Source organism: Pseudonaja textilis, chromosome Z (genome assembly GCF_049901715.1).
Source record: "Pseudonaja textilis isolate UNSWEBS1 chromosome Z, rPseTex1.2, whole genome shotgun sequence".
Taxonomy (NCBI): Eukaryota; Metazoa; Chordata; class Lepidosauria; order Squamata; family Elapidae; genus Pseudonaja; species Pseudonaja textilis.
Window position 1 is genome coordinate 100,586,973 of NC_142008.1, and position 14,452 is coordinate 100,601,424.

General features: G+C 35.7%; 1 protein-coding gene and 1 long non-coding RNA gene across 19 annotated transcripts in view; one reads left to right on the forward strand and one right to left on the reverse strand.

Annotated features, from left to right (window-relative positions):
• Window positions 1–14,452, reverse strand: part of MPP2 (MAGUK p55 scaffold protein 2) — a 98,160-nt gene that overhangs the window by 50,120 nt on the left and 33,588 nt on the right. For 12 of the 18 annotated variants that reach the window (XR_015740285.1, XR_015740284.1, XM_087917438.1 and 9 more), the window contains exons 3-4: window positions 9,151–9,269; window positions 4,558–4,710 (exon numbers count right to left, since the gene is read on the reverse strand). Coding sequence is in view for 15 of the 18 variants with exons in the window: in XM_087917438.1 (XP_087773564.1) it covers window positions 4,558–4,710; window positions 9,151–9,269 (272 nt within the window). In the remaining 3 variants the exon portion in view is untranslated. The remainder of the gene's footprint in view (window positions 1–4,557; window positions 4,711–9,150; window positions 9,270–14,452) is intronic. The other 6 variants (XM_087917442.1, XM_087917437.1, XM_087917430.1 and 3 more) reach the window with 2 other exon arrangements.
• On the forward strand, window positions 4,635–12,494 carry LOC148124178 (uncharacterized). Its single transcript, XR_015740286.1, has 3 exons — window positions 4,635–4,717; window positions 4,978–6,423; window positions 12,229–12,494. It is a non-coding gene; the product is annotated as an uncharacterized LOC148124178 (long non-coding RNA).

Consider the following 14,452-nt stretch of genomic DNA (forward strand, 5'->3'; position numbering starts at 1 on the left):
TTTTAAAGAATATAGTGTGTATTATAAGAATGTACCAAGCAGAATTTGATTGGAAGTTATGTATTATGTATTATATTGAAGGTCATAACCTTAAGGTATATATTGAAGTTTAAATAAGAGTTGAATGGATATAATTAAAAGATATAAAGGTGTCATACTCCAATTAGTAACTACAGGAGAAAATTTACTTAATGAGAAAAGATAATATGAAATTGAAACAGAACAGACTAGAGTATAAATATAATGATTTGAATTGAGATGAGATAATCAAAATAAAATTGAGAAAATTAAAAGAGGGGAAAAACTATATAGAAAATATAGAATAGTATAAGATATGGAATAGAACACAAAAATGAGCATGAAATTGAGTTTGTGTCTGTATAAAGAAGTTCAACCCGAGACCATGCTATTTTCAAAAAAGATGTTTTACTTGTATTTTGTATGTTTGAAAACCCAAATAAAACTTTATTAAAAGAAAAAGAAAAAGAAACATTGTCTTATGATCCAGAAACTACATTCTTCTCCAAAGATATTGGAAAAATAATCTGCCTAAGGCAACAATAGAACCTGCCAAGTGTTGTTGACCATTCACATTGCAGTAACCTACCTGAATACATCACACTGCTAGTTTTCACTCAACTATTTAGATTTACTGCAGATCCCTTGAAGCCTCTGCTTCAACACAATATTCTTTCAGCTCTTCAGAATGTTTTCTGCTTGCTTATATTAAATGATCTGGCTTTATATACAATCTGAATACCTATGATGAGGGTAGAAGATTGAGTCTTGGGACAGAACACACTGATTGCTGTATTTTGCAGAATAGTGAAGATATTATTTAGTAACCACCCTTCATTACATATGAAAACCATTTGCAATGACATACTTATAGGATGGGAACAGCAGAAAAAAAGAAAGAAAAAAGAAAAAATATATTCCCTTTGCTTGTCTCGGTTTATGCTAATTTATTCAATAAAACTAAATGGGTGGATGAAAATACTGCATGTGAATATATTTTAAAACCTTATTGGTTGCATTGTGGGTAAAAGGATATTTCCAGAGAAATGATTTTATGAGAGAAGCAAGTAAAATCCTTTGCGTAGATTAAAGCAGAGTAGATTCTCTATTCCTCTCCAAACCATGATCTTAATTTACTCTTCCAAACAACAGCATTCACATTAATAACTTGATAGAAGGCCTCATTTACTACTTAGAATGTAATTGCAACTCTTCTTTAGCTTCTCCTCACGCATGGTCAAAATTGTATTAACTCATAGCACAGCAACAACATACAAATTATTCGACATCACATATAAAAGCTTCTGGGCTCTTTTATATAGTGATAATAAAACTTACAAAGTCTTGCCCTGGATTGGGTGATTATATCCAAATACTTCCCTAGTCTGAAAGCTATTTGCTTTCAGTTTGCTGTTTGCTATTTGCTTTCAGTTGGGAAAACAATTTAACTTGAGAACTTTTACCTACAGAGCATGAAAACAGCGTATGTTGTATCAGAAACTCAAAAAACAAGATTTCACAAAGTCATTAGAGCTATTTCCCCGTATTAGGAATCTCAAAAACAAACAGATTTTATTTTAGATTTGAGACCCAGTTTAGTGTACTGGCAACATGGAGGAGCCAGCTGGGTGATTGAAGGCGAGTCATTTCTTTCAGACACAGGAAGGAGGCAAGGGCAAACCATTTCTGAAATATCTTGCCAATATATTTCTGCAGGGACTTGTTCAGACTCTCTGAGAATCCAATAGGATTGAAAGGAAGAAAATAAAACATAAAAGCCTTATGTTAATTTGCAACTTGTTTTTTTGATGCTTCCCTTGATTGTAGCCCTCTAGGTTTACTGATACCATGAAAGCAATATTGTTTTTACGTAGACAAAAGGAGAAACATAGAAATAGGATGTTCAGATTCTAAAGAATACTATAAAAAATTCCATTAAATTACAAACATCAGAAATAACAGCAGATAGAATTTTTCATGGCTTACTTTTCCCTACCTTGGGGACATGAAAGAAAACTTTTTTGAATGGGGTGGCTATATTATTATCTTCCTATTAAACACTGTCATCTTGGTTTTCTATTGTGAAATATGTACAACAACCACACTTCATTCCAAGTTTAAAACAGCCAATATAGAACTCCAAAGAGAGAATTTTGGAAATTGGACAATGAGAAAGAAATTAAATTACACCTATTCCTATAAAAATAAACACATGAAAAGTGAAGATAATGAAGGTGGTAGAACACTGTGTTGCTCCAAAGTGAGGACTCTGTATTGGGAAGATGGTGTTGATCTAGACACCCATTTGCTCGTTTAACTCAATAAGCCATCATATTTACAGTGCCAGCAGGATTACCTCCCCATCACAACCTGATTATCAAAAACATGTTACTGACATCCAATCCGTTATTCAGTCATACTGTTTAAATGTATATTATCATTTTTATTGAATTGAATACTTTATTTAGCCATGTGGGATTAGACACACAAGGAATTTTCTCTGGTGCTCTCAGTGTACACGCAAAGCAATAGGATGATGATGATGATACCAACAATACCAATATAAGAGGGGAAAACAAAGAAGATAAAAAGGATTAATAATACTACTACAGCCATACTACATGGCTAATGCATAAATATTAGACAGAATGCATAACTCTATGCCAGGTCTGATTAGGTTGAGATCAGAGGTGGTATTCAGCAGGTTCTGACCAGTTCTAGAGAACCGGTAGGGGAAATTTTGAGTAGTTCAGAGAACGGGTGGTAACCTTTCCCCAGAAGTGAAGAGGGAATGGAGATTTTACAGTATCCTTCCCCTGCCACGCCCACCAAGCCACACCCACAGAACCGGTAGTAAAAAAAATCCCACCACTGGTTGAGATTATATTATGATGATTCTGATAAATATTTTGGTTCTGATAGAAGTTTTTATTTTGTACCAATGTTTTTATTTAACATTTTTGTGAAAGGTTAGAGGAAGCTATATTGAAATTTGGGCAAAATTTGTGTCACTAAGGTGGGTGATTGTTACTTTAGCTTTATGGGTTGGAGATAACTAGAATCATAGTCCAAAGAACATAGAAGACATTGAAGAAGGCATTGAAGGCATAAAAGGGGTGAAGATGACTGCACTGCTATATTTTTTCACAGACTAAGAATTGAGAATCTAAGCATACCCATCCAACCATGCATCCAAACACTCTGCCATTCTACTCAGCTGAAGATATAGGTTTCTATATACATCAAAGAAGAAAAACTCATAACAAAGGGAAGAGAAAGAGGCTGCTATTACTTTAAAAATTATTAGGAAAATGTATGTGCATAGATTCAAATTCAGAAATAGTGGCTATAACTTTAGTATTATGATAGAGAGAAGGACCAAGCTGAGTAGCTTGCCGTTCAAGGGACATATTGACAGACAGTTCCAGATCTTCTAACTTCTATTATGAATCTTTATTTTAAGCCCGGTGACAACTGGATAGCAGTTCAAGCAGAGTGTAAGTTAGGCCACACAGCCATCCTAAACAGATTTAAACATGCCAGTTGGGAGTAGAGGGAACAAGTGACAAAGTGTAGAGTAGAGTGCAACAACATGCCATAAGTGTGAAGGGGGAGAGCTTGCATTATGAGGTCACCATACATATTTCATCCTTTTGGCATCATCATGATTAAACATGGACCCTTATGAACAGACATGCTAAAAAGAAGTAAAGTATGTCTAGCACCCCATAAACACTCATCTCTAATGAACTGCAAGGCACTTTACTTAGAGAAAGCTGTGGTTGAAATTTACTAATAATATACCTGCTCTAATTCAAAGTCTTTATAACAATGAATTACACAAACTTACCAAATAATAAACAATCTATAAAATCTCTTCAGCTATACAAATCTACCCACTCTTTTATACATATATAAAACAAATATTTGCAACATAAGGTGTCAATGAACAGACATGGATAAATGATACAACCTGCAGTTATACAATAGATATTTCTTCTTAATTCAGCACCTGGATGAAAAAAGATGCAACTGCCACTGAAGAGAATATTATAAATGCAGGTCATTAATTACTTTGATCCAGATGTTTTAGCTCTTTTTTTAAAGCAATAATCTGATATTCTTTCTTATAAAATCCCAGCAAAAGAAATGTTACTGTAAGTAGCAATTCCCAACTCAATCAGATATAATGCTAATATCCTAAGCTCGGTACAAAACACAGTGGCTAATATTTATTGCTTTTGTCCCCTTTTTTCTCTCTCTTTGATTAATACATATACAGATATAACCTTTTTGAATAGACTTCGGGGCAAAATCTAGGCAATTTCTAAGCAGGAACAGAAGGCTTCTAAATGTAATAAAATTTCAAGAGGTTCCCCCTATAAGTTTACGAAGTCCAGAATCTACCTAATTTATCTAATTGTACCATTTTTGTTCCTTATCCTTCCAAATACTCTACAAACAAATCAACAAAAACATACAAAAATTCTGAAATTCTCTCTCTGTTCCCCAATTTTCTCCTCCCTCCCCCACTCTTACCTGGAAGTGGGGCTCCTGGAGGATGCGGGCCAGTTCAGCTGCTGTGCTATCTTGCTGAGCAATGTGTGTGATGTCTTTAAGTATCTCCTGGACCAGCTCCAAATTGTTGTCCCGCACAGCCTCCAGCTTTGTCTCCTCCAGACGCTCATGAGCCTGCAAGGTAGATGGAGAAAGGGCAAAAAAGAAGGGATTAAAGGGACACATAAACAGATAAACCCACACAAACCCTTTGTCCACCTCCTACAGCCTTGTGTCCCGGCAGATAATGTAAGGATATTAAGTTATATTCTTTGGGTTGCCTAAAAATTACAAGATCATCACTTTTAAGGATTGTTGATTTTTTTTAAAAAAAAAATAAGCATAGAGGTCTTATAAAGATTTCTAGAATTAAATAGCTTTACGCAGTGGGTACCCGTCAAGCTTTTGTCAAGTCTTTCTGAAGACAAACACAAAGAATGAGCTGTGCATGTTATAAAGAAAAAGAAGCCAAGTAACTACTCTTCTGTATGGAAACACACAACCCACTTGCTCAGAAACACAGCAAGGGGAACAGTGAGACAACTGAGAGCTTTTCCTGGCCCTCGGTGGCGTGTAGCCAGAAATCAAACAGGTCTTTGCTTTATGGAAGATGAATAGCTGCTCTAGATAAGCCTCAAGCAGGGAAACAGATACAAAAGAGGAGCTAAAAATAATAGACTGGCAAATAGAGGCTTAACTTCACTCATGGAAATTGGGGGAGGGTAAAAAGAGCAGGCTTAATATGAATCCTGTCTGGGAACCATTTTCGGTGCCAAAATAAGTGCAGGAAAATCCTGAAGTATTTTGCTGCTGCATTTATTTGGTTGAATAAAGACCAATTCTTCATCCTAACCCTACAATGCTTGAGGATCAGGAAACTGATCACCTAGAACACAGGGAGAATATCATTTTGTCAGAACACTTCCATTATTTTTAATAGGAAAACGCCAGGGAGGACTTTAGAGTCTTCTAGGCCAGTAACTTAACAACTTTAAAGATGTGTGAATTTTGACTTCCAGCATGCTGGCAAGTTGGAGTCCATATGTATCTTAAAAGTTGCTGAGGTTGAGAAACACTGTTGTTAGGTATTGACTTCTTTGGGATGAGGATGGAGATGCTGAGAAGATTTAGGAGCTCAAGGCCTGCATAACTATTATGAACTTGTTCCAAATAATCTCTAGCCTGATTCACAGTGGTAGCCGGATGATAAATCCAGACTTCATCTCAGAATAGTTGATGTGTCATCTGAAAATTGAAGATGCAGTTTGTGAATTATTTGCAGTATTTGGATCACTTTCTGTCACCCCTGATAATATTTGAAAGATCAAAGGACTAATTAAATGGTCCATCCCTGAAGCCTCGTGGACTGAGACAGATTTTAGCAGACCTTAGGGATTTTCCTAGCAATTCAACAGGTCAAATTCTGAAATGGCTTCTCTTTTTTCGCTTATTCTGAGACGCTGCTTGGTTTACCAAATGAAGTGAGCTTGACTGAACGGGTAAAGTTCATTTTCAAGCTTACAATGTGACTCACTCCCCCTCCCCACCCCCATTACCATGACCTCTTTCGGACAGACTCTTTTTGAGATGGTTTAAAATGCTTCTTTCCAGGTTTCCTGTTGCACTGCAATTTAAGAGATAAGCAGTCGACTATCTCTTGATTGTTCATATGGATTCTACTTTGCACTTCTTTCCCAGCCTGCTCACAGCATCACATAAAAGTCTACTTGAAGAAGCTGCAAGAGGTCATCTATTAATCCACAGCGAAGTTATCAGTATGTCAATGATATGCAGATATTAGTTTCTACTCCAGGTTAAGCTACCAAATGCAGAAGGGCCTTAAATCAGGTGTGTGAAGTCTGTGAAGAATTGAATGGGAAGGAACAAGCTTAAGTTGAATCTTTGTGAGATATGTGTTATTTATTCCAAAACCAAATGGCTTTCTTCCAGCTCAGCTGTGCCACCGGGTGGGGTGTCGCTCTCTTTAAAAAAGCAACCACACATCTGAGAGTACTGCTAGACTCAGGGCTACTGTTTGATAGGCAGACGGAAGCCATGGTTAGGAGAGCCTTTGCTGACAAATTCTGAGGATGGGTGAGCTGCAGCCCTTCTGGAATTGGAAGCCTTGGTGGAAATAAACATATGCCTTCATTACTGATTAGACTACTATAACATAGTCAAGTTGAGGCTGTCTCTGAAGACTGCGTAAAAGCTGGCCTTTAGTGCAAAAAAAAAAAAAAAAGCCATGTAAGACTGATTTTGTTGTGAATACCAATAGGCTTCTGAGTAGAGTCCAAATCTATGGATTTTAAACCATAAGAAACTACCATCTCTTTCAGGCAGAGCTGATGTATTGAGGGATATTGAGGCTCCCCCCAGGATTCATGGGGGGCACAGGGCATATTTTTTTTCCTTTTCATTTTTTCCCCAGTGACAGTCTTTAGAAAGGCGTTTATGTTTTTAATTTTGAATTGTAAGCACTGATGCTGGAATAACAGATAACAGGGTGGTTAATGATTACTGTTTTGCAATTACTTTATTGATTTTAGGTATGACACTGTAAATCACCTGGAGTCTTCTTAGGGGACAGCAAAATAATCAGAGGGATGTTTCTCACTCTTGACAACATTGGTGGAAAATTCTGGAAGCTGAAGTCCACACATTTTAAAGTTGCCAAGGTTGAGAAATACTGGCCTCAGGGATTCAGACTGATAGGTTAAACATTTTAAACATTCCTTTAAAGACCAACAATAGATCAACTGCTGCTTGCCTTTCACCATATACTGTATTACTTATAGGAGTTTATTTTTCTTTCATTATATTGTATTTCTTAGGGCTTCTAATATGTGCAAATCTGGAGTCGTTAATTACAGGAAACAAGAGGGGCAGAAATGAATAACGGAAAAAGAGGGAGAGACAACAATTCAGTTCTAATCATTTTTTGGGCAGGAGTCTTCTAGGACCTAGGTTGCTTGGAAGTTTTATCTTAGGTTTGGAAGTAGCTCTCCGGATTTTGCTAAACAATAACTCCCCGCAGTCCCGATTAGCCTGTTTAATTGTGAAAACTTCTGAAAATTGTAATTAGCAATATACTGATGGTCATAAATTCCCATTCTAATTTTAGTTGTAATACTGGTAGCACGTTGAGATTCAGAGTTCTAATTCAAGATATAAAAGAGCACTTCACATATTTTGCGAAGACTTAGCTCTTTGGAAAAGGCTCCAATGTTAAGAAAAATAGAAGGAAAGTGAAGTGGATAGACAGGAGCAAGGTAGATAGATTACTTATAGTGTGAAGAGCACACCATTGGGAGACTTGGAAGACCATATAAAGAACAGATTGTCACAGAGAAAATTTACCTTTATGATCGCTAGGAATAAAAAATGATGGCACAAAATCACCTCATCTATCAATCATGAGCCAACATTCAGGATGGTGGAAGAGGAAAATGACAGTTTATGAAATGTACTGTCACCACCTATTCCAATAGATTCTAGACATCTTACAAGATATACAACTAAAACAGTTTAAAACACAAAACAAAACAGCATGGGCTAAAAACAACCATACCAAATTATTTTGGCTGATCTAAAAAAAACCCAAAGATTTGGTTAGTACTTGGTTGGGAGCCCATCAAGAACTCACAGGCTATAAAATAAATTAAGTCTAAAACAGACCAGAGCAGACAATGACAAACCACTTCCACATTGTTGTCAACAAAACAGAAGTAGTGCAACTACTGGTATTACCCATCTAGTTATTGAGTTCAGCTTCATGTTTTTCTAGGAAAAGTTACAAATAAAAAAATGTATGCTACCACAGTAAATGCTGGGAATCTAATGGTAATTGTTGAAGATGGCGGGAAAGAACAGAAAGAAGTGGTGGATCAAGCATTAAAAGGCCAGCAAAAATCAATAGTCTTTCTTAGTATGAAGGAAAGATTTAGATAAAATTATGAAGAATTTCTGAATCAATAAGTAATTTCCTAGGAGAGAAGATGAGAGGAGATACTGCAGAATCACCAAACTGGCATCATCCAGGATTCTATAAGTTCAGAAACTCTTAAACATGATTTTGCATATGGACAGTACATTATAACTCTTTTGTTCCAAGAGCAGCTTGCTTTCTTTTGTAATTCTCATTTTCCTGGTTAGTCTTGCCACTAAGAATAGATTCTGCAGCTGTAAATAGTGATTTTTTTCAGTAAGCAGTTATCAAAATTAATAATTATATTCATAAACAAAATGGAATGATTTTTTTTAATGAATGTAAGGTACAAATTTATTCATGAGGAAGGAAGGACAGAGGAGGGACAAAGGAATAGGGGAAATTGTCAACTCAACTATTTGGAAAAATGTGTTATGGCCAAGACTGAGAAAGAGTAAGTGATGTAGTGCAGAGGTCTCCATACTTGGCAACGTTAAGACTTGTGGGTTTTCAGAATTCTCCAGCCAGCTATTGAAGTCCACAAGTGTTACAGTTGCCAAGTTTGGGATGTAGTGAAAGTGAGTGGAACTGAAGGTGCAGGATTTGCTCAGCTACAATCCCATCCCTAGCTACCCATTTAACTGTACCTTAGCCAATGACCTTACTATTGGACTCTCCATGAGGCCACGGAGAAAGATGAGATCCAGATCTCCAGCTCCCATGGAATTGGGGAGGTCACTGAGGTTGTCCAGGACCTGCTGCATAGCTGTGTAGAGAAATGATAGCACTAGCATTAGTCTTATTAAAATAAAAATAATGAAAAACAGAGAGTTAATCTACCCACTCTCTAACCTTTCAAGAGATGGAAAAGGAGGAGATGAAAAGTAACACATCTTGAATACGTAGAACAGATATGAAACCATATGGGCATTCAAAAACAAAGTTGAAGTGGAAAGAATTCTTAGAAATATGCATAGTGGAGAGGAATTGTATAAAATTTAATAAATATTTATGAGTCATTCATTCACAAATACTGACACAAATCTCTTCTTACAAGTTACCAGCCAACCGCTTTGTCCAGAAATTCTACCACTAGTACTAAGAAAAGAAGGCAATTTGTGATTATCTTTTTTTTTTCTCCCAGCAGCACTTTAGGATTTCTCAAATAAATTGGACTTCTTATCTTCAGGTTTTTTTTCCAGAATGATTCTCAAGTACTGCAGTGTCACTTCAAGTACTGCAGGGTCACTTCACTGCAGAGACAGATGCCTTTGTGTTTAGATTACAAAATAAATTCCCTCTTGAATGAAGAACAGGACTTCTTCCTTGCTAATCTCAGTCTAATGCTTTCACTAATGCATTCACAGTCTCTAAAAATCATGTTTTTAAAATTAAATTAACTAATTGAATGAAAACCTAACATTCTTGCTCAATATATGTGGATATAGTTCATCTCAACCTGTTCCCTTAACTTCTGCTGCCAGAAAAAGCTGTGTGTTTCCTGAAGCTATTTCATTAAGCTGCTTTAAGCGGATTTGAGAACAATCCGTGGTTTTACTATTATCATTTGTCATGCAATTTGCTTTTGTGTTCTGCATTTGGTCAAGTTCACGTACTGAATTGCTCCATTGGAAATGGTTGGTATACCTGACTGCTGAAGTAGTAACAAAAGACTCAGCTCAGTGACTGTAGAGACTTGAATTTTGCTATGAAAATCAAGGTGTGAAGAATGAGAGCTAGGCAGGTATTCACAAGATTGCACATTTTATTTCTAATGTTATAATTGCAGTACTATGTTTGTACACCTTTTTTTCTGATCATTTTTCTGTTCATTTGGATGAATCTGTTACAGGTTAACATACAACCATAACAGAACATAGGACATAACAGTTGTAAAACAGACCAGGCATGTGACCAACCCAATTGTGCAATCTTTTTTGCAATTCTTATTAAGCCTTAAACATGGATGTCATCAAGCAAATCAACAGTTCACTATCCGTACAGTTTTGCCAAAAATTAGAAGTTCTCATTTTCATAAAACCACCATAAAATACAATCATGTGACTGTGACATGGTGTGAATGGCCATAAATGTGGCCATTTATTGTGTGCCTGAAATTCAGTCATGTGACTATGGAGGGGGATTGAACATGCGAGCTTTGCATCTGGGCCATAAGTCTCCTTTTTTTGAGGTCAGTTGTAATCTCAAACAGTCACTAGGCATCTTGAACAGTCAAGTGCTACCTGTATAGCCTGAATGCTAGGGACTGTTGATTTTCCAATAAAGCTCTAAGTGACTTTATAAATCTTGGAGTATTATCAGGGTTCAGAATCAGATTTAATCAAACTGCTCTGCAGCATATTGTCCAGCCCGCAAAGATACATAAATCATATTCAATGAATAAGCTGTCCGCTTGAATTTATTGCTTTCCAATCAATGCTGAATGATTCAGATGGAAGGTATATCCAAAACTAGAGGGACAAAGTCTTCTGATATTCTGCTTCTTTTGGAAGAATTAGGTCAAACTGACATTCCCTCCTCTTATCAGCATATCCCGGGCAGAAACTAAGGCAAGCAATCCCCTTTGCTTTTTCCACATGCAAACAAGCAACCTTTCTATAACCTGATTAACGCTGGCAGAGTGCCACAGGCATTGGCCTCATCTCTGTTTCACAAATTCATCTATACATGATTTAATAACTAAGATTTTATTCTCAGTCAGTCAACAGGACAGACAGTCTTTCAAAGCTGCAAAGGAAATTATATTTTTTTTAAAAACCCAGCAACAGTCACATCTAAAGACAAGTATTAATTACTGAAGCTCTTCCAGCGATGCATCTGCTGCTAATCTTATCTTATTTGTTTCTCTCCCTGAAAGTGTATTTGTTCTTAACATAGCAAGCACAACAGCAAAGACAGTGGAAAGAAATGAAAAATCAAGCAATAAAATAAAAGGGAAAAAACCACTATGGACAATAAATCAAAGTTGTTTCCTTTGCCTATTCCAAACAATGTTCTTCAGCACCACTATGTCTGTATACAATTTCCAGACCCAACCATTGGGCTTCATGTCTCAGTTTTTTTTTTTAAATATCATTTTTCAAACAACAATTACAAAAATTAACAGGAAAGCTGGCACACAGTAAACAAAGCATAAGATTTTGGCAAGTTATTATACTTCGAAATGTGTCCTGGAGTCCAAAATGAGCCCATTATCATTCTAAAGACAGAAAGGGGTTAGCGGCTTTAGCTTAGCACTCAACCTACAAGCACTTCTACCTCCCTGGAGGCTTTTGGACACCATGGCCAACTCACTGCATACATTTTGTCGTGGTCATCTAGCTGCAACCAACCCAATGTGACCATCTCACTGCAGGACAACTCACCATGTGTCCTGCAGTGAGTTGGTCATGGAGACATGGCTGCAGTGAGATGACGGCAGCAAGATGGACATGGCGAGTTGACCCATTCCACTTCCCAGAGACAAGGAAAGAAAAATTTAAGGAATTAAAGAAGTGAACAAACTTATCTGGTCACACATTATGGCAGCCACTTTACTGTTAACAAAAATGCCAACATAAGCAAACATTTTTGATAGTAGATGCAATGTGCTCTCAATTTTTTGAATATACATTTCCATACAAACTTTTATATACTTTCAGGTTCAACATACTCTATATTTTCTGCTTATATTCTATTTTCTGCTTATACTCTATTTTCTGCAGGAGAGTTTTAGAGTATGGAAATATTAATCCTGTCTTTCCTTTGGAGCCCTGTGAAGTAGTAAAGCCAATGATGGACTTTGGAAGCAGGATAGGAAGAGTATTGACACTGTTGAATTTTGGAGTTGGGGAAGACTCCTGAGAATACTGTGGACATTCAAGAAAATAAACAAATGGGTTAGTGAACAATCAATCCAGAATTATCCCTCAAGATACAAACGACCAAGCTCAAATTATCCTACTTCAGACATATTGTGCAAAGACTTAATTCTCTGGAGAAGTTTCTAAGGCTTAGAAAGATGAAAGGAAAGAGGATGACCAGCAACAAGGTGTTACAGTGGCAATCAATATATTGTCAGGGGACCTGAAAGGTTACTGATACATCATCATGTGGGTGGGGGTGGAAATCGATGTGGTTGCTAAGAGTTGACAAAAAGTAATATCACATAAATCAGACCAATCCAGGCATCAGGAAATCAGTCTCATCTTTTTAAATTTTCTACTGCAGACATGAAAGAGAATGGTAAACCTTGCTGTGTAAATATATATTGGTGTTTTTTTGCAGAGATAATGTTTTAAAAATGTACATGACCAACTCTTGCATCAATTGCCCAAAGTCACTGGTATGAGATGGATTTTATACAAAATGAAGGAATGAATGAAACTTTGCATTTAGTTGAACTAATAGAAATAAACAGTTTATAAGAGATAATGCGATAATAAGCAGTATATCTAAAGTCTGGAATAAATTAAAAAAGAATCAGTCTACAATTTCATCTTTTGCCTCAAAATTCTCACAAAAAAAGGAAAATGCAAATTTTCTCAGTGGAAAGGTAACAAATCACATTGCCTACGTTCATTAATAAGACAAATATGGAAACTTTTTAACATGTAGATTTACCAGAATCACACATATAGTTTCAATATCTTCAAATGAATGAAATAGCTTTAAAGAATACAGAAACCCAAAGAAACACATAGAATTTATATTTATAAAACAAAATTCAGAGAATTTTTGGCTCTTATTTATAAACTGTTGGTGAAATATGACTCACCACAAGTTTTAACAAACAAGTTAAAAACTGTATGTTTAGATGGATGCAGAATTTAGATATAATTGGTATGCAATTTTGACAATTTCAGTGAAAAAAATCTATTACACAAAATATACTTACAGAAAAGTGGTATAAAATGTTTTACTGCTGGCATATAATTCCATTACTGATTGCTATAATGGACAGACCATTTGCTAAAAATTGTTGGAAATGTTAACAACAGGTTGGATATTTTTTTCCATATTTGGTAGCAGTGTTGTAAAGCTCAAACATTTTGGAAAATAATTTCTAACAGAATGTATCAAATTCTAAAAGCTGGGTTTCCTTTTTAACTTGCTCTTTTTATTATACATTACAAAACTTCACATTCCAACAAAATATACCAAAATGCAACACGGCAACTACTCCCATTGAAAATATATTCAATTCTTTTTTTGCAGAAGAATCACTAATTAAGTGATGGAAATTCACCTTAATGTTAAAAATTCATATTTGAATTTGATGTACAGATATTCATAGTTAAATAATAAATCTTTACTTTTTATGAGCATGTACCACAGCTAAAATTTGGATTTCACTTAACATGAAATCTTAATATTCTGACCTTCAATGATCTGTTAAATGAGGAAAGATTTCCAACTGCTCAAATGGGATGTACTATAGTTCTTTCTTATGAATCAGACTATGTTGATTTAAATACAGATATATATTATTTGTCTGTAATAAACTTGTTTTGATTTGATTTTGATATATATTACTTGAATCAATGGGTTTTTAAAACAATGTAACCTATTCAGTTGTTTAACACTAATTAAATAACTGGAAATGTCTACCTGATTTTATACCTGTAAATTTACAATTTATTCACTTTATTTGCCCCCCCTTTTTTTTCTCCTTTCTTAAAAATGGTTAATAAAAATATAATAAAAAGAGAAAATAAAACCACTAAACTTTACATTTTGTCTGGGTGTCCTGATTGAGATAAAGGCTAAATGATGTTCTTCCTAGTTTTATCTACCCAAGTCAAGCAGATTGCTAGTTGATTTTACTTCAACTCTGAGGAGGGAATAGTATTCCCTAGTGAATATGAGGGCAGCATGTTAGCTAGATACAAAGCATAGGTGTATTATTGTACCCTTTGTCTTACTGCTCACTGCTGTCTAGAAAACCGA